Source organism: Trichoderma asperellum, chromosome 2 (assembly GCF_020647865.1).
Source record: "Trichoderma asperellum chromosome 2, complete sequence".
Classification (NCBI taxonomy): domain Eukaryota; kingdom Fungi; phylum Ascomycota; class Sordariomycetes; order Hypocreales; family Hypocreaceae; genus Trichoderma; species Trichoderma asperellum.
The window spans coordinates 5,340,534-5,363,686 of NC_089416.1; the positions used below are offsets into that span (position 1 = coordinate 5,340,534).

A 23,153-nucleotide genomic window follows, 5' to 3' on the forward strand; every position below is an offset into this window, starting at 1 on the left:
AAAACGTCTTCAAAATGCACCAAGATTCGCTCTGTAAGTGATGGTGAGAGCGCCGCCTCTGCTACAGCGTCAAAGAGCTTCGTCGACGACTGATGCTTGATAATTTCAAGCAATTCAGAGGGCAGATGATCCAACACAGCCGCATCCCTAAGGAGCGACCTCCTCTGCCTCGAGACATCAATCATGGCCATGATTGCGCTCTGTCGAACGAATTTTCGCTGCTCTCCAGAGTGTCGCCTTCGCGCCTCTTAACTTTTTTTTTCTTTATATGAGAGCCCGCCAACTTTTTTTTTCCTAGTCGGGCACAAGGGTGCATCAAGGAGGGGCACTCGGCGCTACGAATTTCCGGGCCAATCAGGATCCGCCGTCATCCCGGCAGACTGAAGCTTTCGAAAAACTTCAAGGCCAGGCATCTTACGAGGGCCAGCGATCTGAGAGAATACCCCACGAATTGCGAATTGCAGCCAATCCCTCTCAACAACAAACAATGGCTCTCCCGTGTCGGTTTGCGGCGCGCAGCTGCGCTCGCCAGTTGCGATCAGCCACCTCTTCTCGATCCTCCGCACAAATGCTCCGAGTGTCATGCACAACGAGACGGTACAACTCAACAGAGGCCGACGCCGCAAACCCCAAGATTGCCGACATTGTCGACCAGATCAGCAAGCTGACGCTGCTGGAGACTGCCGATTTGGTCTCAAGCCTAAAAGTAAAGACATGGATTCCCCAAGGGCACGGCGGCGTGTCCAATCTGCCATGGTCGAACAGCCAACTAACATACGTCTTTTAAATAGAGCAAACTGAACATTCCCGATATGCCCATCGGCGGCTTTGCTGCCGCTCCTGCTGCTGCCCCCGCCGCTGCTGTTGAGGAAGCCGAGGAGGCCCCTGCCGCCCCTGCCGAGAAGACTCTCTTCACCCTGAAACTGCAGTCAATTGACGCCGCCGCCAAGGCCAAGGTCATCAAGGAAGTCAAGGGCCTGCTGGGCTTGAGTTTGGTCGACAGCAAGAAGTTCGTCGAGAGCGCGCCGAAGATGATGAAGGAGAACGTGCCCAAGGAGGAGGCCGAGAAGATCATTGCCACCATGAAGGAGCTCGGTGCTGTGGTCGCAATGGAGTAAAGGGGATGGAGGAAGAAAAGGAGAAAAATATCTTGGGAGCATTCGCATGATCTTTATGACACGATAGATGGTCGAGGTACATGTACAACAAAAATTTTATGTATTATATATCAAAGAAGAGATTCAATTTTTTTCTTATCCTACGTTTTTCATGATGCGAACAAGTCGTTCTTGCGGTGTTATTGGAGTTGTCTTTACAACTTCGACTTCAATTATCATTTTTCAAGCAATTATATTTCGAAAATTATTTGGGTATCTCAATGTTCCGTGCGACTACATGCAGGTTTCATCCTTCGATGCGATGCATCCTAACAACATAACGCCGCCCAATGCTATATATACTAAAACAACATCCAAAAGTTGAAAATCAATGGTGGTTGCCATTCGTCGTCTGCAGGTGCTGACACCGCTGCATCTCCATCTCTTTGGTGAAATCTTCTTCTTCTTCGGTCAGAAGCCGGTCGTCGTCGTCGCCAAAGTCGCTAGTCTCTTCCCAGAGCTTGGTCATCTCGGCACCCTCTCCTTTGGGCACAGCCCAGATCCTCTCACGCTCTCGCTTATGTCGCTCGCGATCCTCTTCGATGCGTTGTTCAACTTGACGCTTATCTAGGCCGTGAGTCGTGGGCCGCCGCCGAGATTTCGGCTCGGAAGCCGGGGCGTCTGACATTTCAACGTCGCCATTGGGGGAGGCAAGGCCTAAATCATCATCATTCGTTCCTCTCTCTTTGATGACATCCTCAATCTGGACAACGGCCTGGTGCTCCAGAAAGCCCTTGTTTTGCAGCCCTATCAAAACCTATCGACGTGGCGTCAGTCAAGTCAACCAACGTGAAAAGAGAAACAGCGCCTAAGCATACCTTGCGGACAACTTTGACATTGGCCGCTCCAGAGCCATCATCGGGGGCCACAGCATCAACGACTCTGATGATGTCTCGTTGCATCATGCGGATATAATCAGAGTGGCCATCTCGCTGCGCCAGGTCCAGGAAGTGCTCAATGAAGTACATGATATTGGCACGAGTGTTCATGTTATTCTATTCCAACATCAGCTTCATGGCCGGTATCCAACATTGCATCATACGGTGCAGTCCGTCTTCTCGCTTACCCGCTCGACCTGCTCAAGGATACATGAGTGAAGGTCCTCGTCCATGTCCTTGTATTTGAGGGCATATTGCGCAGCTTTTTGCGCCGAAGCAACCGAAGCGTTGAGATGCTGGAGCTGCGAGCTGAAGCGCATCCGCACCTCAAAAGGATCCGCCATTTTTGCGGGTGATGCCTCCGCCAAAGGATTTTTTGGCAAAGCGGCGATGTCGAGTCTGGATTGCCGTGGCTGCAGATGCGCGACGCAAGGCTGAACAATTAGGCCCAGTCCTGTGTGAGCTGTGAGTGGCGTGTGCCTCAGTGTGGCTGAACTGGCTGAACCCGCTAAGAAATGCAGAACCTACAAGCACTAATACAGTAATACACACAAACGCTGCACCCAACGTGAATGAATCTTTCTTTTTTTTTTTTCGCTAGTCTGAATCAGCTTACTGGTCATGCTCCGTATTACTGCCCCGACCTTTTTACTGCTAATATCAATCTCTATCCTATTCATTTGCCCATGCGCGCCACGGTAAAGAGCCGGAAACGAACCGTCAAATCGGCCCAACAGCCGTAGATTTGGCCCCCCTTGGGCACTTTAGGCCACCGAGACACAGCGCCTCCGACGGGTTGCCAAGTTTAGAACCCCTGAGCTCAAAACACGCAAATACTATGATATTGTACCCTGCCTTCTAGTATATACAGTAGCAACAGATTGTCCATGTACTCCGCAAAGTGATTCATCCACCTGGGATATTACCACCAAATACCTACTTGTAATACTACTGCCGGTAGTACTGCTCCGTATTCAGCTCTCTGCAGCATTAGGAGAGGTATGTAGCAATACAGTCGCAGCACCTACCACTTCGTGTGTTAGTGGCGGGCGGCGACAGCGAAAAACTTCGGGGCAGAGCTGAAGGGTGAGTCTGAAGCGATGAAACATCGTCGGCTGAGCCGTTATTCATGCCGTGTAAAAGAAGGCAAATCCAGGCTGGCCGGTGCATTCCATTCCGCACGCTGCCGTGTTTACACGAAAATCCTTGTCCCCTTTTTGGCATATTTTGACGATCTGACTGGGCAGCAACCGTTATGGAGGGGGGTTCAGCCGTTTAGGGGGCGGTTTGGCCCTTTTTTTTTTACCCTTACTCGCAGCAACCTAGTTTTTCTATTTATTGCAACTTGGGCCAGCTTGAGATACCAGAACATCCCGGCAGTCTTTTCCCTCAACCCCCTGTTCTTGACACTTGCAAGCCTGGCAACAACTTCGGTGGCCATCCTTCGTCCTTTTTTTTCCTTCTGTCTCTCTTCTCTTCAGTCCTTCTTTTCAAATAGAATATTTGGTCTTTTTGGCCGCTTGGTCACCGCTAGTAATAAAAAAACTAATTCCGGCGCCATGTCTTCCTCCAACATGCTGGCTCTCACGCATCACAGCACGCCCCAGCCTCCTCAGGACCTGACCATGGCGGTCTTGGGCTGCGGTAAGTGGACATAACCTCAACGTGGCATTGGCTATGATGATGCTCGTTGGGAGCCGTATTTGGTTTGAGAATCTGCGTGGCTCATTATTTCTGTCTGGTATAGGGACCATGGGAATTGCCATCCTCAATGGCATCCTCACCTCCCTGGTCGAGATGCAGGGCCCCAAGCCGCTGCAGTCTGGCGCCTCTACGCCCGCAGAAGATGTTCCGCGCTCTCTGCCGTCTCGCTTCATCGCCTGCGTGAGAACTCCGGAAACGGCCAAGAAGGTCAAAAGTGCCCTCTGGGAGCACTCATCCGTGCTCAAGGTTGTTCGCAATGAGAATCTGTCCGCCGTCCAGCAGGCTCAGGTCATCCTGCTGACCTGCAAGCCCTACATGGTCAAGGAGATTCTGGGGGCACCCGGCATGGCCAAGTCGCTGCATGGCAAACTCCTCATCAGCGTCTGCGCTGGCATCACGGTCGAGCAGCTGGAGATCGCCCTGCACGGCGCGGTCCCCTCCAAGGATCCCGAAGAGGATGGCCGCTGCAGAATTGTTCGGGCCATGTGCAACACCGCGGCCCTTATCAGAGAGTCCATGACTGTCATCAGCGCTACTGTCCCGCCCCTGCCCCTGGAGACAGAGCTCCTGGTTACCTGGATCTTCAAGCGCGTGGGTGACGTCGTCTATCTGCCCGCGCGATACATGAACGCCTCAACGGCCCTGTGCGGCTCTGGACCGGCCTTTTACGCCCTTTTCCTCGAGGCTGCCATCGAGGGAGCCGTTGCAATGGGTCTCCCCCGTGCTGAAGCAACCAGGATGGCAACGCAGACCATGCGAGGCACGACTGGTCTCATCCAGAGTGGGGAGCACCCAGCTCTTCTCAGAGAGAAGGTGTGCACTCCTGGAGGCTGCACCGTCAACGGAGTCCTTGTTCTTGAAGAAGAGCGCGTGCGCGGGACCATCTCCAAGGCTGTACGAGAGGCGACCTTGGTGGCGGGCCAGCTTGGTAAGAACATTCAGGCCGCTAACAACGTCCCTCAAAATGACATTCACCCACACTACGACGAATAATTGTTTACGCCGGCTGGAACGAGTTTTCTAATTTAATGACTGTTTTTTAATGAAAGAAGCATGTAATATATCATGTTTGCTAGCTCGGTTTTTCCTGTTATGCAATAGAATACATAGAGCCTTTTCCCCCCTGAAAATGCCGTATCAAGACCCATCCAACGCCTGCTACTATTTACTTTTATTAGTGAGACTAAGCCTATATTATGCCACGATAATCTGTTTCACGCATCTTCCACTCTAGCCTTCTTGCTGAACGAAGCGTCGGCCAAAGACTCATCCAGTTTCCGCTTCCCATTTAATTGATTCGAATGCTTGACAGCACGATCGTGAGCTGCCAAAAGCCTGGCGTATTCCAACTCGACACTGCTCAGTGTTTCTGATAGCTTGTCAATTCTCTGGGAGACATCTACTTGCGCAAGAGCCTCCTTGTTATGGCGATATAGTCGCTGTTTGACAATAAGCTGCCACAACTTTTCTTTGTGTTTATCCGCAGCTGTAGGTGACGGAACATCGTCATCCAGAGACATGGTTGGGCGGACAGATCGTGGCAGTTGGGACATCAAATGCATCTCTAGAACTCGATAGAACTGACGAGGGGCAATCTTGGCCTGCAATCGAATGTTCTCGAGATTTTCTGCGCCGGTGATCAGGGGAGGTAGAGGCCCTGATTTGGGAATCTTTACTGTGGTGTCGACATGAAGCTCGTTAAATTCAGGCATTGTTCTCAAAAAGGCCAGGTCACAGATGTCTCGCAGATCATCAAAAGCTTCATTGGGATTCTCAACTGTGAATTCATGTGTCTGAGCGTGGCTGTGGTAGTGCTTGAAGACGGTATTGTAGAGGCGCGCACCACTGCCCTTGCCTTGGAATGGTGGGAGAATGATGAATTGTGAGAGCCTTGTCCTGCACGGGAGCAGAGATAAATCCATGTGGCCTGTGGGAAGCTCCCAGTTTTCCCCGGGAGAGGCTGGCGGTGTCATGGGCGGCTTGAAATAAAAGAAGCGGTAGACAGTGGCATAACCGACAAAGGTATACGCGCTTTTCTCCGGATCATCAGTGGATTTTTGCTTGCGGTAGAGAAAAAAGAAAGTCCACCGGTCCGCATCCGAATAATCCAACTCTGGCGAGTCTGACTCTGGATCCTGGCCGATATAGGAGCCTCCATCGATAAGCATAGGAACCAGGATCTGAATGCGGCTGTTTAGCTGCTTCACGGCAGGGTCAACGAGGGTGCCCTTCCAGATTTCATACTGGCCATCGGGGCCTTGAAAGGTTTCGTGGAGCGTTCCAGGAGGGGACCAGTCGTCGCCAAGCTGCTGTGAGCTGTTTTCAAAATCCGACGCTTTAGCGAACGCAACTATGCTAAAGGTTAGCAACAACGATAATCAATCAAACCGCCCAGCAACGAGTAGCCCAAACCTTTTGGCAGATGGCCTCCCTCCTCCAGAGTCCCCACTACATCAGTGGGCTCATGTTCACCAACAGGCTTGAACTTTTTGCTGTATGCAAGGCGCAGGTGCGGCCGCATATCATTAGCACGGTACCGCAGCTGGATCTTCAAGCCCTTGTATCCGAAGATTTTCTCATCGTCGCCAAAGATGGAATACGTGAACTTGGGGTGGAACGTCGCAATTGTATTCAGGCCCGATTTCGACGGCCCCACGAGGCTAATGTTCAACGCATCATTGGAGTCCTGAAGCCCTGTTCCGTAGATTAGCACCAAGGCAGTTCGACAGTGGTGGGTTATGAGCATCGCTTACACTCTGCGAGGTCAGGAAGACCAGCCATTGTAAATGGGTAAAAGGGATGAACCGGTGCTGGCGCAATAGGAAGTGAAGAATACTTGAAATAAGTCGATAAGCTGCGCGGCCTGGAAACGCCTTCAAGCGACCAAAAAAGGCGAAGAATGGAAGAAGGCTGTGGATTGCTGCAGCAAAAGGCTGACGGCGCAAAACCCCAGCTTTAATTCGAAGCGCGCTACCACAGCCGACCTCTAAACGCGTTTGCAGGCCTAGCAACGCGATTCAATTAAGCGGCTGCATCTCTTGCTGCGCTGGTGCCCTACATCCAAGGCACCAATGCCACCTCGCCGCGGCTTCATTCCGCCGTTACGTCACGCCCAACGGCGCCCGGGTGGGTCCCTGAAGGCCATCCAGCAATCTCACGAGACATGCTGCAGGCTAAGGCTTATTGTGACCCGAACCACCACATCCTGTCTGCCCGCCAAGCACCTCAACCAGTGGCTGCTTGTTGTCTCTTGTGCCTTGCAGCCAAACCGCAGCTCCCCAGACAGCCGAAATATCCTGCGCCGCATCGCGCCATCGTCCTGCAGCGTCTGCGATACGAGCGCGCATGGCGTTCGCCCCTGAGCCGTCACGATGCCTGAAATTGCGAGTGCCCCGACGCCAGTTGGCTCTACCATCTTCTCCGTCATCGCCCTCCTCCTAGTGTCGCTCGGAGTGCTTCTCATATTGCGCTACTACCTCCCGCTTCGAACCACGCCGGCCTTCTACCTCGTCCCCATATTCTTCGCCTTGTGGCTTCCGTCGGTGCTCGTCTTGCTGGTTCCAATAGACCTTGCTTCGAGCGCCATAACCGACGATGTAGCTTCGAGGGGCATCTGGCTGCCCCAGCGGGTGGTCTTGGTACTATGGCGAATCACATATTGGTTGACGTTTTGCTTGACATGGTGAGGAAATGGATCTGGATTCGACCCCTTATTTCACATCTCTAACCGTACTCATGCAGGTTCATCCTCCCCATTCTTGCCGAGTACTCCGACACTGGATATCGCGAGCCCTGGGACAGGTTCATGTACTCCCTCCGTGCCAACGCTCAATTCTACGCCATGGTCTTGGGAGCTAGCTTTGTCGGACTGATCTACATATTCGTCTCCTACGAGTTCTCCTTCACGGCCCTCAAGGCCCTCATAATGGCTCTAGCCTACTGCTGGGGTTTGGTGCTTGCCATTTACCTGATGGGTCACGGGCTGGTTTCCATACCAAGGCAGCTACTTCGAAGCGGAAGTATCAGTGGCAAACTACGGAGTTTGCAGATCAAGGCGCCCAGAGTATATGAGAAGATGGAAGACTCCTTAACGGGTGTCGAGGAGATTGAACAGCAGATTGCGGAGCTCAGTCGACGAAAAACGGGAAGCGCCGCGGCCTTCCAGGATTGGATCGAGGAGCTTCAGGAGATGGCCAGCATCCCTGAATCGCAACCCCGGCCGACGCTTCTGGATCCAGCAGTAAATACCCAAGCTGTTCCACATGTCATAACAGAAAAATATCTCGCCGACTTGACCCGAAAGTATGTGCGAGCACGCCACTCTCGATCTCGATACGTTGGAGAGTGGAGTCGACTGGTGCAGTCAGCGGCCAAGCTTCAGATGATTTTGGACTCGGTGGCCTCTAAGAAACTAGACTTTGGCAGCGCCTCTCCCCATGCCGGATTTTGGGACAAGGTGAAGATATTAACACCTTACTCTCGATACGTTTGCTACTTCTACGTCTTTCCATACATGCGGATGGCCTGTGGTGCCGTTTTGGCTTTCGCATCATCCTGCATTATTTGGTCGGAAATTGTCAAATTTCCTTTCCCTAAGCTGTCCATTATCCGTGTCAGCGTTGTCCACCACTGGGTTGGCGACAAGGCCCAGGTCGGATTTGCAGGGCAGGCCATCTCAGCATTCTGGATTTGCTACATGTGCATTGCCGCTCTTTCATCCATGACCGAAGTCAGGGTATGGCGCGGACGAGCCCTCGTGAGAAGAAATACCGGCCACGAGGCGGCATTCTGGTACGCAATGCAAGTGGCAAAGCTCAGTGTCCCGCTTTCATACAATTTCCTTACCTTCTTGTCGAGCGAGGTCTACGAAAAGACCATCTTCTACAACTTCCTTGGAAAATATGTTGACGTCACCCCCTTGGGTAAATGGTTTGACAACTTTTTCCCCATCGCCCTCGTCATTCCCGTCTTGGCTGCTCTTTTTGGAGTGTACGGAAAGGTCAAGCGCATATTTACCGGAGTAGACATTATCGACGAGGAAGATGACAACCCATCGGGCTATGGCACTGGTTCTTGGCGTGAAGGACGTGATCTCATCGCCAGAGAGCTAGGAGGGAACTCGACGCCGCGACGCAGCGGCACTGCAGCCAACGGGGCCTCGGGTCGAGCAGCCCCGATTCTGTCCGTTCCCGCCATCCAAGATTCGGTCGCTAGCCCGTCAAGGTCGCCGGCCCGCTCTCCAGTCGGGAACAATCGTCGAGCTGGCCAATCAACACACCCTCGCTTCACGGATGAACCGCCCGAAGATGACAATATCTTTACGATTCTCGGGCACCGTATGAAGAATACAGTTGATGCGTTTGAGACGCCACAGTGGTTCCAAGATATCGGACAGGGCATTAAGAAGCCAAAGTGGATGGGAGGAGATGATGCCCAGCCTGCCGCCAGTGGGAGCAACAACAGCAACAACAACGATAATGGAAGCAACATTCGAAACTGGTTTGGAGGCGGGGATAGCCATATCCGCCTCTAGAACAGCCTCGTCATGAATTTTTTTTTATTCCCCTCCTTTTGGCTACTCTTTATTTTATTCTAACGGTCTATCTTGGATACCAGTTGAAATACCGCATTATGATGGAGTTATGGAGCTTTAATATTTCTCTAGGTCTTGGCGAAAAACTTTCTTATCTTTCCTAGAGCCATAGATTTTATGTCCTGTCGATTTTTTTGGGGACTTTATTCTACTTTTATTATTCGCCCAGAATCCTGCCAGTCGGCTCCAAAATATTAATTATTTACACTTCTTCTTCTTCTTTTTCTAATTTTCCAGTAGAATACAAATAAATGATATTAAATTTTATACAATATGCGTCGCCTTCTATCTGATGACTGTATGTTATGCTGTTAAAGAAGTCAAAATTAAGTAAAGATAATCTGTTCATGGCTCAGACCGTCGTTACAACCTGCCAAGTACCTTATGCTTTGCAATCGCCAATGACAATAGAAGAGGAAGAAGAAGAAAAATGATGCTCAAGCATACTCGTGCCTCATCCCACAAAAACATATACACGCATAATATGTATGCAGGCCCGCCACGAATTCATAAAGTCATCCAGTCGTAATATAGAACTTTCTAAAACCAAAAGAAAAAAAAAATTCACTCAAGTTTCCGCTATGGCGCAGGGCTGATGGTCGAGTTCCAGGTATTCGCTTTGCTCATCGTCCTCCTACGGAGCGATTTCATGATGCTGACTTCCATCTGCTCAATGTCGCCCTCCAGCTCTTTGTCGAGGTCTGCGTAGCGGGCTTCCTTGCGGCGGTCGTACCAGATCCAGGATCCGACGATGAGGATGGTCAAGGGGACGGTGATGATGAAGTAGACCCAGAGCCAGTTGGAGATGACGGGATCGGCTCCTATATTTATAGTTGTTAGCATTTACCGTTTGTTGTACGTCATAAGAAAGAGAAAAAGAGAAAAGGGGGCTTTCAGGGGCAGACCAACCAGATTGAAAGTTGAAAAACGTCATGCTAAAGACAGAAGCGAGGTAGGTGCCCGGCAAGAAGAGCGCGCCCATCAAAGATATAGTCTTCATGGCTGTGCTGTCCCGCTTGCTTGCATGTGCGATCCGACGCTGCTCTCCGGCAATTTCGAGGTTGAGTCGCGCCTCTCGCTGAGACATGATATTGTAAAGCTGCGTGGAGGGAAAGAGAAAAAAAATCATGTCAGTGAAGAGCTCCAAGCTGCACACATGCCCACAGTTATGGAATAAAAGGAGGGAATTGAAACAAAGAGGCGCTCCTTACCGCTTCTCGCTGCACTTTCAGCCTCTCCAGCGTAGTGTGGATATAATTCTCCAACCCCTTGAGCTTAACCCTGTAAAACTCCATCCGGGCCATCATGCTCCTGTGCAGCTGATCGATCGTCTTCCTATGCGCAATCTCCTCGTCCGTCAGGAAATCCTTCTTCCAGTCGTTCCATAAAACTTTGAACCGTTCCATCGACAGCTCCATCTCTCGCACCAGCGCAAAGTAAGCCTGAGGCCGCTTCCACATAACATGGCTATGGCACTCCACCAGGTCGCGATTCAGCCCGTCAATAGACAGGATTCCATCCTGGAAATACTGCTCTTCCGGCTCAACTTCGTCGCGCAAGCTCACTGCATTCTCCAGCCGACGTAGCCAGTCACGCGCATCACGTTGCTTCTGGTCGTTGGCAGGCGAGAGATCGTGCGAGAGGATGATGGTCGGTAGGAGCATCGGGTGGCCGACTTGACCATAGCACTCCCGTAGATGCTTGAGCGCTTGAATGATATCTGAGCTGGGCGTGCCCTTCATGAAGCCCGTGGTAATGCCGCTTTTGAATGAGTAGGACAGCATCATCTCCCAGCCCCGGGTTTTGCCCTTTTTGCGGACATCTGATTTCCGGTGTACGATTTCTGCACTCTATTATTAGAAAAGAGTACATTTTAAACGTTTTTGATGGGGGCGTATATATATAGGTATATACTATTCAACATACGTAGATGCGGGTCATCATCATCCTGATCGTACGCACACCAGAAAAACGGCCCAACCACAGACGACGTTTCTATGCCTCGGAAGGGCAGCTTCATTGTCCTTACCATGTACATGTACTTTTCTTTCGGTAGAGAGATGACCTTGGGCATGAATGTGTCCTTGTGCTGAGCATCTTTTTGGATACTGATTACGCAAGGGTTAGCACATGGAGCTGAATAAGTGGCTTGAATCCAGCATGCTCAACGCCTCAAATAGACAAACAAAATGACAGACCATGACACTTACAGGAGTCGAATGCCGCTCAGGAGTTTGGTTCCTTCACGCATCTTCTGTGGCGGCTCAAAAGCACCCTAAGCAAGCAAGGTTCGCGTCAGCCCCGGATATTTCATTGAAGCCTTTATTTCATCCCATCTCGGCTCCATTTCCATCCTTGTCAATGCCGTCTCATCTTGTCTTCGGACGGAAACCTTCGATCCATCTCATCTCTTCACTCACCCTTTGATTCAGAAAATTCTCAAACTCGGACATGGGCAGCGGATGCTCCTCGACTGAGTTGTAAAACGGGTCCTACCCTCGGCGTCAGTCCTGGCTGTCCTGAGCATTATTTCCCCCTTGCCTTCCATATCATCCCATCTGAGATGAAATCTGCCTTAACTCAAGATGGAACTCACAGAGTAATTGAAAATCTCAATATAGCTCGTCTTCTCCTCCACAACGCGACACTCATCCACAAAATACTTGAACATGTAATCGTCCATTTTGCTGGTTGTTTCCCAGACGCTGCCTCGGCACGCCTCCAGCTCCAAACACACGCGTGCGCAGCCCTCAATGCCTGCTTCTTCACTCCAAGAAGCAGTCGCCGCTCTCCTCACAGATACCCTCGAATTGGCGATGGACAGCAAAGCCGGCAATATAATGGCCAAAAGGTGTCTTGCCGCCCAGCAATCTCTCCCAGCTGATGTGGCGCCGCTGCCGAGGCCGCTAGCAAAAACAAGCTCTCGACCAGCCCGCTAATAATGGAACCTGGTACGCCAATTGACACTCCAACGACGGAATTGCTAGCTCAAGCATCCAGCGAAGCCCAAGAAACGATAAACAAGGGGGAAGGGGGGAGGAGCAAAAAAAGAAGGCAAAAAGAAAAAAGAAAAAGTATCAAATAAGACGAAAGCAAGTAAAGCGTTACCAGAAGATTTCCCCACTCTCGGGGCGAAAAGGGGAGTTTTTAAGACGAGAGTGCTTTGGAATACATGTACTCATATGTAAGACGCATTAATAAGAGGAGGGGAGAGATGGAAGGAAGAGGGAACCAAGAAAAAAAAAAGCACGACAGCGATAGTCTCAGCGACCCCAGCCTCGCCAGCAGCTAGTCTAGTAGGTACCACTACAGTGCTGTATAAAGTAATATAGCAGAGGGAGCGAAACAGAGAGAAGCAAGCAGGGGATCTATCACAATCCCCACGTCGGCTATCCAGACCCAGACCGAATAATGCACCCCTGTAGCAAAGAGAAAAAAAAAGAAAGAGAAAAAAAAAATCTCCTGTAAGTAGCAACCCAAGCGAATCAATGTGAGACAAGAAGCTACTACTCGCCGTTACCACACACCTTGCAAAAAAAAATAAAAATAAAAAATAAAAAAACTCCCCGTAGACCACCCGCTATAACTATAATAAATGATTTGAGGTCCAATGCTCCTTTGGGCCCTCCTCTATTAGCGGCTCCGCAAGAATCAACGAGCTCCATCCTCCTGTATTTGACGGATCTACAGAGGCTGCGCTAAAAATTACTGCTAAAAGAATTGGAGTGGCGGCTCTAATCTATGTACCTGGGATATCCTCCCACCGCCTTTCTGCTCTCGTATAACCTGCTTCTCTGTCGCCATATAACAGCCGACCACGTATTTACATGCACCTGTGCACACTACCGCCCCAATTGCAGATTTTGACTATTTAATTGGTAATCCCAGCAAAGACCCATGGAAAATTTCTGCAGCAAATACTACTACCGACTGACTTATATACAGGCTACCTGGTTCGTGGGCCTGCGACGCGTCAGACTCGCATCATGTACCTGCATGGATATAAAATCCACAAAGTGCCATCGCCCGATTCCTTTACACCACCAAGTAATAGGCATAAGACAGCACTAATACAGTTAGTTGCAATTGCAAGTCTCAAAGTAACTGATGATGATAAACAGCAGGTATAGCAGAATAGATGTAATAGGTATATATATAGTATTACTAGTAGGTATGATCAGCGCAGCAAAGCACATCTGCAGACTCAGCTCCTTCAGCGACAAAAAAAAAAGGTATCGGTTCTGAGACAACCACCCCAAGTATACATTTATCAGACCTCCTTCTCCCACTCTTCTCGCCCACTCGTAGCCTAAAGAAGAAGAAAATGAGAGTTAAGAAGAGAGAGGGGACAAGAAAGCAAAGGAAAGGAAATAGATGGATATACAGGAGCTTCGTATAGTTGGCTACTGGGCGAGACAAGAAAGACTTGGCGTTGTAGGTTTCAAACACAGCTCCCTCCTCCGAATACACGTTTTCCAACAGACTCCAGGTCAAAAATGAGCCTCCAAGACCGATCGAGTCCCCTTATTTTTTTTTTCCAAAGAGAGAAGAAGAAGAAGAAGAAGAAGAAGAAGAAGAAGAAGAAAATATAGTCCCCAATGCAGAGCCACCATCCCAAGATGCAGCGAAACAAACAACCAATCCATTCGCATCTTTTGCACCCACACGCGCAGAAAAGAGAAGCTGGAACGCTCCTCTTTTCTTTCCTTTTGGTCACATATCCAGTGCATCGTCGTCAATCGTCAACATTTCCAGGTATGCTTGGAATTGAATACACATCCTTTAAAATTCAGTAAACAAGTTGCCATACCTAAACAGAATTCGTTAGCCTACAGGAACGCTTCACAGGGGGAAAAAAAAATACAAAAGGGAAGAAGTCCACTCACTCGTCATTGCCGCCCGGACCCCCATACTTTTCGGGATCCTCGGGGTATCGGTCAAACTGACTGGCATCGCCGGCTCCAGCCTTGACTGGCGGCGTATAAGGGGCGTCTATGTCTTTGCGCGCCAATCGATCCCAAGTAACTTCTGCAAACCACGGGTGGTTCTTGACATCTTGTGAACCTCCAAACAGGTTGCCCAATCTCTTGGTCAAGTCCGCCGTAATCAGTCGCTCGAGCAAATTCTGGGCATCCGGGTTTATATATGCCGGATACTTGACTTTACCCCTGAGAATGTTTTCGTATATGCGCATGGGAGAGCCGCTATCCCAGAAGGGCGTGTATCCGCAAAGCATTTCGTATATCAAAATTCCAAGGGACCACCTAATCTTGTGTCAACCGCCGCTACTACTATTCATCAATGGGAATATCGTGGCAACTCACCAGTCTACAGACTTGTTGTAGCCTTTGTTAGAGACTACCTCAGGAGCCAGGTAATCCGGTGTACCACATAGCGTCCACGTCTTGTCTGGCACTCGCTTTGCGAAGCCAAAGTCTGTGATTTTGAGATGTCCATGCCGGTCCAGCAGCAGGTTCTCAGGTTTCAAGTCGCGGTATATGATGTTTTTAGAATGCAGGTATTCCAACGCCAGTGTGGCTTCGGCAGCGTAGAATTTGGCGACCGGATTAGGGAATCGCTATACTCGGTTTCATTAGCAGTTAGCCCAACAGAGTTTATAGCTAGCAATGAAAGAGAAGAGGAGGGATTGAGCCACGACGACTCGTAAATATATGCGGGGAAATGGATATGATGATGGGTCAAGGTTGTCATACCCCAGATTTCCTTAGCAGCGAAAACAGCTCACCGCCCTCGACGAAATCCATGACCATGTAAAGGTTCTTCCAGTCTTGAAAGGTACCCCACAGGGTAATGAGGAATGGGTGCTTGACGTCGCTTAGCATGCGGCGTTCGTCGTTTGTGTGCTCGACCTGCTTCATCTTGACTACCTGCGCCTTCTTGAGCACTTTGACGGCGTAGAAACGCTGGTTGTGCTTGGACTGGACCAGGTGAACGCGGCCGAAGCTACCAGTGCCGAGCGTCCTCAAGATCTCAAAGTCGCCCAGCGAGTACTTGCCCTTGGTGACCCGGGGCTGGGACAGCGACACGCTGTGTCCGTGGTGGATCTGCTGCGGTGGATGCTGCTGTTGCTGAGTCTGTTGTTGGGGTTGCTGCTGCGGAACAGCCTGCTGCTGCTGTTGCTGTGGTGGATCCAGCTGCATTTCCGACGGCAGGTGTTGTTGCTGCTGCTGTTGTTGTTGTTGTAGATGCTGCTGGGCATTGGAGTCGGCCATTACGGGAGCTGAGGTCTGGTATGGGGAGGGGGCGTAGCCGTTGGTCGAGCCGTCATTCTGGGGCGAATTGATGAGGTTGCTGATGCTGGGGAGGTTCTGCGAGTCGTGGCCCGGTGGCGCGTAGGACTGGACGCTGACGGGATTCATGGTCGAGGTCGAGGGCGAGGTCGGGGAGACGGGAGGAGCGGCCTTGGCCGTGTCTCGCTCGGCTGAAGAGGCGGCAGGAGCTGGAGCTTGCGCAAAGGCTGGCGCAGAGGCTGGGATCGAGGACGCGGGTGCGGAGGCGGGAATGGGGGTGGATGCAGACGGCGAGATGGAGCCAGGCGACACGGCGGTGCCTGGAGGAACAGCCAGACCTAGACCAAGGCCTGTCGCTGTAGCTGTGCCTGTGCCTGTGCTGCCACTACCTGCGCCGGCGTGATTGCTATGGCTACCGCCGGGCGTCACTCGCGGCTGCTGCAGCGTCGACGAGTCGAAAAGCTTGGAGGCGGCCGCCGTGGGTGCGACGGGGCTGGTGGGGTTGCTGGCACTGGTGCTGTGGCTGTGGCTGTCCTTGGCCGAGGGGTCAGGGTGGCCCTCCTTTGTCCGCTTCTTCTTGAGGAATGACCCGAACGAAGGCATAAGGTTCAGGTTGTGGTGGTTTTGCGGAGGAGGAGGCCGGAAACAGGGAATTGGGGATTCGATTTGAGGGGAAAGCAAAAAGGGCTCGAATCGAGGCAGCCTGGCCGTTCGCGCCGATCTGGGCCGGGGATGCTACTGAGCTGGGCAAGTCTGGCGCTGCCGTCTGGCGCTGGTTAGACGCTGGGGCTTGGCTTTGGGGGGATGAGGGGGTGCTTTGCAGCGGGTGCGGCGGGCGGTCGATTTGCTCGTGGCGATGGCCGGAGGCGGGCTGTGATTGAGGGCGCCTGGAGAAGAGCCCGGAGAAAGCTCTGGGGCAGCTGTTTTGGCGGAAATGGCGGGGGAGGCTCAACTGTGTGCCTCCAATGGACGTCTGCTTTGGGCGTTTAGGGGGGGAGGGCGCCGAGGCAAAGGCGGGAGGCGGCAGGCCAGCGCTGGACAAGTAGACGGTAGGTGGTGGTAATAAGTACGTACTGTTGGTAGGTAGCGGGCGCGCACTGATAGCTTGTGTTTAGCTGCCACAAAGGACGAGCTCAACGGTTTCGAGGCGGGCAATTGGCGGTGCGGCGCGGCGCGGGTTCGACGGACTGCTGGACTCGGTCAGTTCTGATGCTTTGGAAGCTTGGAATCCCCCAGCCCCGAAAATGCGCAAGCTGATTTGACTTGATTCGTGCACGTACCGCCGGCGCACGAGCGCAAAATGTAGCACAGCAGCGTTTCCCAGCAACTAAGGCCGGCAACAACAAATGGCGTTCGCTCGGCTGCCTGGATCGGCTGCGGTGCTGCTAATTAAACCGTTTGATTGACGGCCAGGCGAGAGCTGCTTATCCACAGCAACTGCGTCGGCAGTTTTCGTCCTTGCTCCTTATTCGACTTCGGAGCTCTCCACGGCTCCGGCTGGGTCAATTGGCCGCTTGGATAAAGTGCTGACTCGTTTCTTTTCGTTTCGTCTGGTAGTTCTATCCAGCTCGGCTCGCCTCTTCAGCAATAGTCCTCTCAATCCGGCGCTCAGGCCATGCACTAGACAAAGCAGCAAGGACAGGTGATGTCACCTGAATCGCCGCACCCCACGGTCAGTACTCCGTAGCACAGTAGCTGAAACAGTGCAGCTGCGTGCTGATGCAGCTGTCGTCAAGAATCAGATTTGCCAGTTGGGGCATATATTCACACGTACGTGCAGCTTCTGCTTGCTGTATGCTGTATGTAGGTCTATATCCAGGCGGTGGCTGAATAAGCGATCGTAGATGCGAGCTATGACGCTAGGTAGTTGCCGGCAGCTAATGCTGCAAGATGATGATGCTCCAGCAGCAAGATCCGGGTCACAGGCTAATATCAGCTCGGTCGATTAAGAGTGCAATAGAAGCGAAAATCTCGTCTGTTGCAGAATTGGCTGTATTCTCGTTGGAAAATATTGCTCTAGAACTCTCTTCTCTTTCTTTCGACAGTGTATGGTGGCTCTTGGCGATGAAATCGATCTGGCCGAACCTGCCGTTAGTCGAAATGGATTGCTTGATTCGCAGCCAAGCTAAATCGCCACAAGTTGCGGGGATCGATTCAGCAATCCGTCGGCACAAAAGACCAATCTCATTCCTAGTGATACATGTAATGCTAGGACCATTCAGCGTAGACGCATAGTCTGAGACGTTCGTGACTCAATTGATAAATCTGGAGTTTGGGCGGTAAGAAGAAGGGAGGGAAAAAGCAAAAACAGCTTGGGACAAACCATAAGAGAGGTGGGATGGGGGGAGGCCAGAGGGAGCTTTTAGACCCTGCCCAATGGTGTAGCCAGCTCCTTTTAGTGCATCTAGCTTGACTCGAGCCCGTTTTTACTTTCACTTCCCCTCATTCTCGGCATGGATGGACTTTGTCGACGGCCTGCCGATCTTCCTGTTGACGCCGTCGAACTTTGAATCGTTCACATATACGTCAAAGGGTACGTGCTTGTAAGCCCCGAGAACGACCGGGGAATAGCATTTGACATGTCGCGGAGAAGTATACTTTTTACGTTTCAAAGTTGAGGTAAAATAAAATCAAAATGAAATTGAATGTAAGAATAAAAGCAAATGAAATAAATACGATCCCCAAGGGCCATCAGCGCAGCACATGATGATTCAACGATTCTTAATTGTGGCTGAAATGTAAAATCTTGGGGCTTATGGTAACTCAAACATACCCTGTAGCTTTTACAATAACGACTTACCTCGAAATCTTTGGACTAGACCGCTTTAGGACAGCTTCTATTCAAGAGCTCTCTCATTAACATGCAGATTATCAAAAGTTGATGCAAAAAACTTGGACCAGTAAAACTGTCATTTCGTCGCTAATAATATGATTTTCATCGATTTTCCATAAGAAATCCCCGCCACCGCGTGCCCGTCAAGCAATGTACCAATTGACCCAACTCCCAGCACAAAGAAAACCATTGACAACAGGCATGGCTAAGCACCCATATGCTTTCTTACACGGACAACGACGACGACGTCTTTTCCCGCCCGCCTCTTGACCAACTCGAATTATATAACTCTTGCCTCTCCTTGATAGGGTCTCTCTCTCTGCCTGAGTTCAGTTAGATGGCCGAGTTCAGCATGCCTCTGCACATCTCCTCCTCTGTAGTACACGTTCTGGCCTATACTTGTGTATCCTTCCTCCGATGCACGGTCCGCCTAGAATCTGTGGCTCTTAGTTCTTGACCTGTAAATGGTGAATCCCACGTAGCCGCCGCCTGCAACGAGGATGAAGAGGATGATCTTGGTAAAGAACCATGTCCAGCTTCCACCGCTCTTGTCGCTGCTGCTGCTGCTCTTGCCCTTGTACGAGTTCTTCGGGGATCCCTTTGAGCCAGGTCCGTTGGCTGGGCTGGTGTAAAGATTCTTGGACGAGATGGAGATGATGTCGTGGTGGTCGCTCAGCTCGCCAGTCTCAGCACTGAATCCGAGATAGGCAATGTTGGGGATCGCAGGAGGGTTGTCCACCTCAAAGCACACCACCCAGTCGCCGACGGTCTTGTACTGGAGCTCGAGCTTGAGGCTCTTATCCTGGAAGTAGGTCAATCGCATCTTGGTGGGGATGTTCGAGTGACGAAGACCTCGGGCCGAGCAACCAGCTAGCTCCGTCTCCTTGCCATCGTTGTTCTTGTCGTAGCTCGCCTGTCCGTCTCCATACATGGCCATGACGTAGGGGAAGACAACACCAGGTCGGTTGTTCTTGTATGTGTCGACAAAGATGCCCAAGCCTTCGAATTTATCGGCATGGCCAAAGACGGGACCGATCTGGCCTCGCTGCTTCGTGATCCACATGGCGAAGCCATCGCCGTAAAGCTGATTTTTGCCGTGGATCTTGAACTCAACCTCGACTTCCCAGTTGGTAGCGGTAAGAGGCACTCGTGAGAAGAGCCAGCCGTTTTGTGAAGGTCGATCGGAGGTAAGGCGAATATATCTGTAGCACATTGAGCTTCTGAATCGGAGAATGTATGCATGTGCGCGTGTATCGGAGATTGACGTACGAGTCTGTTCGAATGATGGTATCTCCGCCAAAGTCAAACCATCGGCTCTGCATGTCAGAGTCCAAGTAAGGCTAAAGAGAGGGGGAAAACAAAGAAAAAGTCAGCCTCCATCATTCTGCTATTTGCGACCAGTTCTCCTCCTTTCTTCTCTTCTGTTTGCGACTGACTTGTTCGATAGAGTGCGTCTTGAGCTACACGAGGTTTGTTAGCTTACAGCAACATTCGCGTATACTGTTCCCGAGAGCTACGAACCGTTATGCTTCTGTAGTCATCCTGGGCCGCCGCAGTCCACGCAAACGCCGTGGCGAGCACGGCTGATAGCGAGGAGAGCCGCATCTTGGCGCGATTGTGACGGGTTATCTTGCAATGATCGAGGTATCAGCAAGTTGGCCAATTCCAATTGCAGATTGGCAGAAGGTCCGGTGCCGCCTCTCGTCTTCCGCGGCTTGGTGCGTAGTTCTGGCAGTGGCGAGCAGCAAACCAGCAAAGGATGGTTCACATGGGAGGCTCCATGCAATAATACTGTAAAGGCCACATTCGTGTTAAGCCCGCGACACAGTGCTATTCCTGAAACAGCTAGACTGTGAAGGTACCCGCTCTCACTAGAGCTGACTGCGTAGCTGCGAGGTACATGAACCTGCGTCTATAATTACCTTAGTAGTAGGCACGATATGCTTAAAACGACGTTCTTACGGTTTCCTTTGTTAAAATATTATGTTCTGTCATCTCTGAAAAGGGACCCGGTTCTATAGCGTTTTAATTGGTATATCGCGTCCATAAGTGCATGTAGATATTTGGTGCAAGCAGTGCTCTGTCTGCTGAGGGGTTGTAATACACACTGTGCGGTCTCGACTTACATGGCTAGCATTGTTGAAACACGAGCTATCCGTGCTGGTATGAGACTTGCATAACTGCCTTCTTGAGGGAAAGAATCGTTATTCAATCTTCATATTCTATTTCTGCACGGCTACTCCGGAATACTGTCTACATTTTTCCGACTCGATAGAGAACCAAATCTCCATCCAGGCAGGTAGTCACATCCCAAATGTCAGTTGTTCCTCACGAGATCAGTATATACAGTCAAGCCGCAGGTGCTCTGGGCCTATGATTTCACCTTTTAGTCTGAAAGAAATCAAATTGAGCTATTGAATTGATATTTGCCGGCAATGGGAACCATCTTCAAGCGTTGCATCATTTTCAATAGATTGCAGGTTTGACGCCACACTTCCTACCAAGTTAGTAACCTTGACCAAGTGCCGACGCCACACTCAGCCACATTTATTTTGCAACTCCAAGCCTTCCATCTCCAAAATCTTTCTATCCATCGGTCCAAGCAGTCACGCGATTCTAATAGCAAACCACCAAGTCCCTCCAGCATAATCTTCTCCAAAATGGACTCCTCTTCCGTCAAGCAATCTGTCATGAAGCAGGTCCTCGCAGAGGCCAACCTCGCCAATGCCCGAGTCCTCATCGAAGTAGGCACAACCCCTCTACCTCTTCCTTACAAGAAACCCTTCAATAAGAAAAGTTTCCACCTGATATAAACGGCACAAACTAACAAGAATTTTTTTTTTTTTTGCTTCGACTATAGAAACTCCAGGAAAACTGCTTCGAAAAGTGTGTCCCTAAGCCCGGCAGCTCGCTCTCCAGCAGCGAACAGACCTGTATGACTTCCTGCATGGAGAAGTACATGGCTGCTTGGAACCAGGTCAATGCGGCCTACATCAACAGAATACGACAGGAGCAAGGAAACAACTAAAAGATAAATAACACGACTGACGAATGGGAAAATGGGGGGATAAAAACTTCAAGTTCGACGCAGTAAACGACATATAATGCGGGCTATCGTTTGGACGGGCGCATGGGAAAAAAGCATGACCGGGACTATCGACGCCGTTGAGCTGAGATGGCACCTCAATTCAAAGCTTCAAGGTTTTCCCACATGAATTCTTGTACTACTACCATCTATTCTTCAATTAGACTGGCCTTGGTGCCACGGCGCAGTATCTAGGAATGGGCCTTAGATATAGATATTGGACCATCCACTCTGTCTCTAATCTACATTTAAAAAGAGAACCAAAAACAATTTGATAAAAAGGGCCGTTTGTCTCATAATGATAATTTGAATCTGGGTATCTATTTGATTATATATATATATATATATCATCATCATCATCATCACTCCGCCGCAGCCTTCTTCTTCTCCTCTTCCGCCGCCCTCTTTCTCGCAAGATATCTCTCCTTGGCACTCGAAATCTCCCCCTCCGTCTTGCGAGTCTTCGCAGCCCTCTCCACTTCTTCCTTCTTGGCTTCGGTTGCCTCTCTCGAGCGCTTCAGCGAGGCTTCCAGCTGGTCCGCGAGCATCCGCGACTGTCGTTCCCTCATGGCCTGCTTCCGGCCGAGCTGCTGGCCCGTGACTTCTCTGCGCTCACTTTCCACTGGCCGATCCGCTTCCCGTTGCGCCTCTACCTTCTTTTTCGCGCCGACGTTGAGGCCGCCCTTGAGTAGCTGTCGCTTGTCGACGACTTGGCCGTCTTCGTTGACGGAGATGGATGCTCCCTTTTCATTAAGCTCCTGCGCCACCTTGGCGAATTCCTTCTCTTTATCAACATCTGCCTCTCCTTCATTCTCATTGCTTTCCTCGCCAGGGCCCCTCTTGGCCATTTCTTCCGCAGCTCGAACCGTCTCGGCATGCCTCTCCTGCTCCTTATCCAGCAGTTTCCTATAAAAGGTCGTCATGCCAGTGCCCTCGTTCTTCTTGGCTTCCTCTTCCTCGCGTTTGCGCTCTTCCTCTTCTAGCCTTCTGTTTTCCTCCTGTTGTTTCTTGTACGCCTCAGTCACAAACTTTTCCTTATCGGCAAACTCCTCTCCCTCAGCCTCACGCTCCCTCGCAATCTTCTTCTCTTCGGCAATCAGCTGATCTCGTTTCCGCACATCCGCTGCTCGCAACAGATTCTTCATGTATTTTGGCTTTCGTTCCTCGTCCTCTTTTGAAAGATTCTTCTTTGGCTTCATGGAGTCGTATATGGAGTCATACTCGTAGACACTGGCGTCTAGTTCGGTGGCCGCCTCTGCGTTCTTGCGAGACGAGAGTGTGCTGGACAGATCTCCAAACATTGCACTTGTCTGCATTTTCGATTTAAGCTTTGGAGGTTCAGCTATAGGGCCTTTCTTCGATCTGGGTGCCCTCGTTGAATCTACTGATGCTGAGGCGGTTGCTGTAAAATCTTCCAGATCGCCGCCGATTTCTTCTACTTTGGCGCCTTCATCGTCAGAGTCATTTTCGTGGTTATCAAACATGGGTTTCGATCTCGAAGGCATCGGCTTAGATGCTCCAGGCTTCTTCGTCAGGTTGAGCCCGAAAGCAAGCTTCGGTTTATCCATCTTCTCGACTGATGAACGTATCAATCGATTTTCAAATAGTAGAAAAGCGATGGGGGTTGCGCAAAATTGTAGAGTAGCAATTGT

At 50.8% G+C, this 23,153-nt stretch overlaps 10 protein-coding genes across 10 annotated transcripts; 4 read left to right on the forward strand and 6 right to left on the reverse strand.

The window, feature by feature from the left end:
- Window positions 1-389: 389 nt before the first annotated feature.
- On the forward strand, window positions 390-1,270 carry TrAFT101_004062 (mitochondrial 54S ribosomal protein bL12m). Its single transcript, XM_024901643.2, has 2 exons — window positions 390-706; window positions 792-1,270. The coding sequence occupies exons 1-2, from the start codon at window positions 488-490 to the stop codon at window positions 1,116-1,118; spliced, it is 546 nt and encodes a 181-aa protein (XP_024766160.1). The 5' UTR covers window positions 390-487; the 3' UTR covers window positions 1,119-1,270.
- A 24-nt stretch (window positions 1,271-1,294) lies between these two features.
- On the reverse strand, window positions 1,295-2,438 carry TrAFT101_004063 (uncharacterized protein). The gene is made up of 3 exons (XM_024899016.2): window positions 2,224-2,438; window positions 1,976-2,152; window positions 1,295-1,914 (listed from the first exon to the last, which is right to left on the reverse strand). Exons 1-3 carry the CDS (start codon window positions 2,377-2,379, stop codon window positions 1,486-1,488), a joined length of 762 nt encoding a protein of 253 aa, XP_024766159.1. The 5' UTR covers window positions 2,380-2,438; the 3' UTR covers window positions 1,295-1,485.
- A 684-nt stretch (window positions 2,439-3,122) lies between these two features.
- Window positions 3,123-4,893, forward strand: TrAFT101_004064 (uncharacterized protein). The gene is made up of 2 exons (XM_024898890.2): window positions 3,123-3,679; window positions 3,783-4,893. Exons 1-2 carry the CDS (start codon window positions 3,136-3,138, stop codon window positions 4,730-4,732), a joined length of 1,494 nt encoding a protein of 497 aa, XP_024766158.2. The 5' UTR covers window positions 3,123-3,135; the 3' UTR covers window positions 4,733-4,893.
- Window positions 4,639-6,727, reverse strand: HAT1 (histone acetyltransferase 1). Its single transcript, XM_024902233.2, has 3 exons — window positions 6,493-6,727; window positions 6,152-6,433; window positions 4,639-6,089 (listed from the first exon to the last, which is right to left on the reverse strand). The coding sequence occupies exons 1-3, from the start codon at window positions 6,518-6,520 to the stop codon at window positions 4,954-4,956; spliced, it is 1,446 nt and encodes a 481-aa protein (XP_024766157.2). The 5' UTR covers window positions 6,521-6,727; the 3' UTR covers window positions 4,639-4,953.
- Window positions 6,728-6,950: 223 nt separating this feature from the next.
- Window positions 6,951-9,574, forward strand: TrAFT101_004066 (uncharacterized protein). Its single transcript, XM_024901642.2, has 2 exons — window positions 6,951-7,421; window positions 7,481-9,574. Exons 1-2 carry the CDS (start codon window positions 7,111-7,113, stop codon window positions 9,270-9,272), a joined length of 2,103 nt encoding a protein of 700 aa, XP_024766156.1. The 5' UTR covers window positions 6,951-7,110; the 3' UTR covers window positions 9,273-9,574.
- TrAFT101_004067 (uncharacterized protein) lies at window positions 9,468-12,506 on the reverse strand. The gene is made up of 7 exons (XM_066127060.1): window positions 11,929-12,506; window positions 11,753-11,824; window positions 11,543-11,607; window positions 11,259-11,440; window positions 10,544-11,175; window positions 10,242-10,431; window positions 9,468-10,153 (listed from the first exon to the last, which is right to left on the reverse strand). Exons 1-7 carry the CDS (start codon window positions 12,013-12,015, stop codon window positions 9,912-9,914), a joined length of 1,470 nt encoding a protein of 489 aa, XP_065983168.1. The 5' UTR covers window positions 12,016-12,506; the 3' UTR covers window positions 9,468-9,911.
- A 944-nt stretch (window positions 12,507-13,450) lies between these two features.
- TrAFT101_004068 (uncharacterized protein) lies at window positions 13,451-18,260 on the reverse strand. Its single transcript, XM_024903115.2, has 6 exons — window positions 17,358-18,260; window positions 16,864-17,235; window positions 15,047-16,770; window positions 14,657-14,910; window positions 14,219-14,596; window positions 13,451-14,142 (listed from the first exon to the last, which is right to left on the reverse strand). The coding sequence occupies exons 3-6, from the start codon at window positions 16,184-16,186 to the stop codon at window positions 14,115-14,117; spliced, it is 1,800 nt and encodes a 599-aa protein (XP_024766154.1). The 5' UTR covers window positions 16,187-16,770; window positions 16,864-17,235; window positions 17,358-18,260; the 3' UTR covers window positions 13,451-14,114.
- A 178-nt stretch (window positions 18,261-18,438) lies between these two features.
- TrAFT101_004069 (uncharacterized protein) lies at window positions 18,439-20,204 on the reverse strand. The gene is made up of 4 exons (XM_024907268.2): window positions 19,938-20,204; window positions 19,853-19,876; window positions 19,686-19,756; window positions 18,439-19,618 (listed from the first exon to the last, which is right to left on the reverse strand). Exons 1-4 carry the CDS (start codon window positions 20,019-20,021, stop codon window positions 18,847-18,849), a joined length of 951 nt encoding a protein of 316 aa, XP_024766153.1. The 5' UTR covers window positions 20,022-20,204; the 3' UTR covers window positions 18,439-18,846.
- A 771-nt stretch (window positions 20,205-20,975) lies between these two features.
- Window positions 20,976-21,818, forward strand: TIM13 (protein translocase subunit). Its single transcript, XM_024903114.2, has 2 exons — window positions 20,976-21,160; window positions 21,277-21,818. Exons 1-2 carry the CDS (start codon window positions 21,077-21,079, stop codon window positions 21,442-21,444), a joined length of 252 nt encoding a protein of 83 aa, XP_024766152.1. The 5' UTR covers window positions 20,976-21,076; the 3' UTR covers window positions 21,445-21,818.
- Window positions 21,819-21,863: 45 nt separating this feature from the next.
- On the reverse strand, window positions 21,864-23,069 carry TrAFT101_004071 (uncharacterized protein; the record flags this gene model as incomplete). The annotated part of the gene is made up of 1 exon (XM_024907267.2): window positions 21,864-23,069. One exon carries the CDS (start codon window positions 23,067-23,069, stop codon window positions 21,864-21,866), a length of 1,206 nt encoding a protein of 401 aa, XP_024766151.1.
- Between the last annotated feature and the right edge of the window lie 84 nt (window positions 23,070-23,153).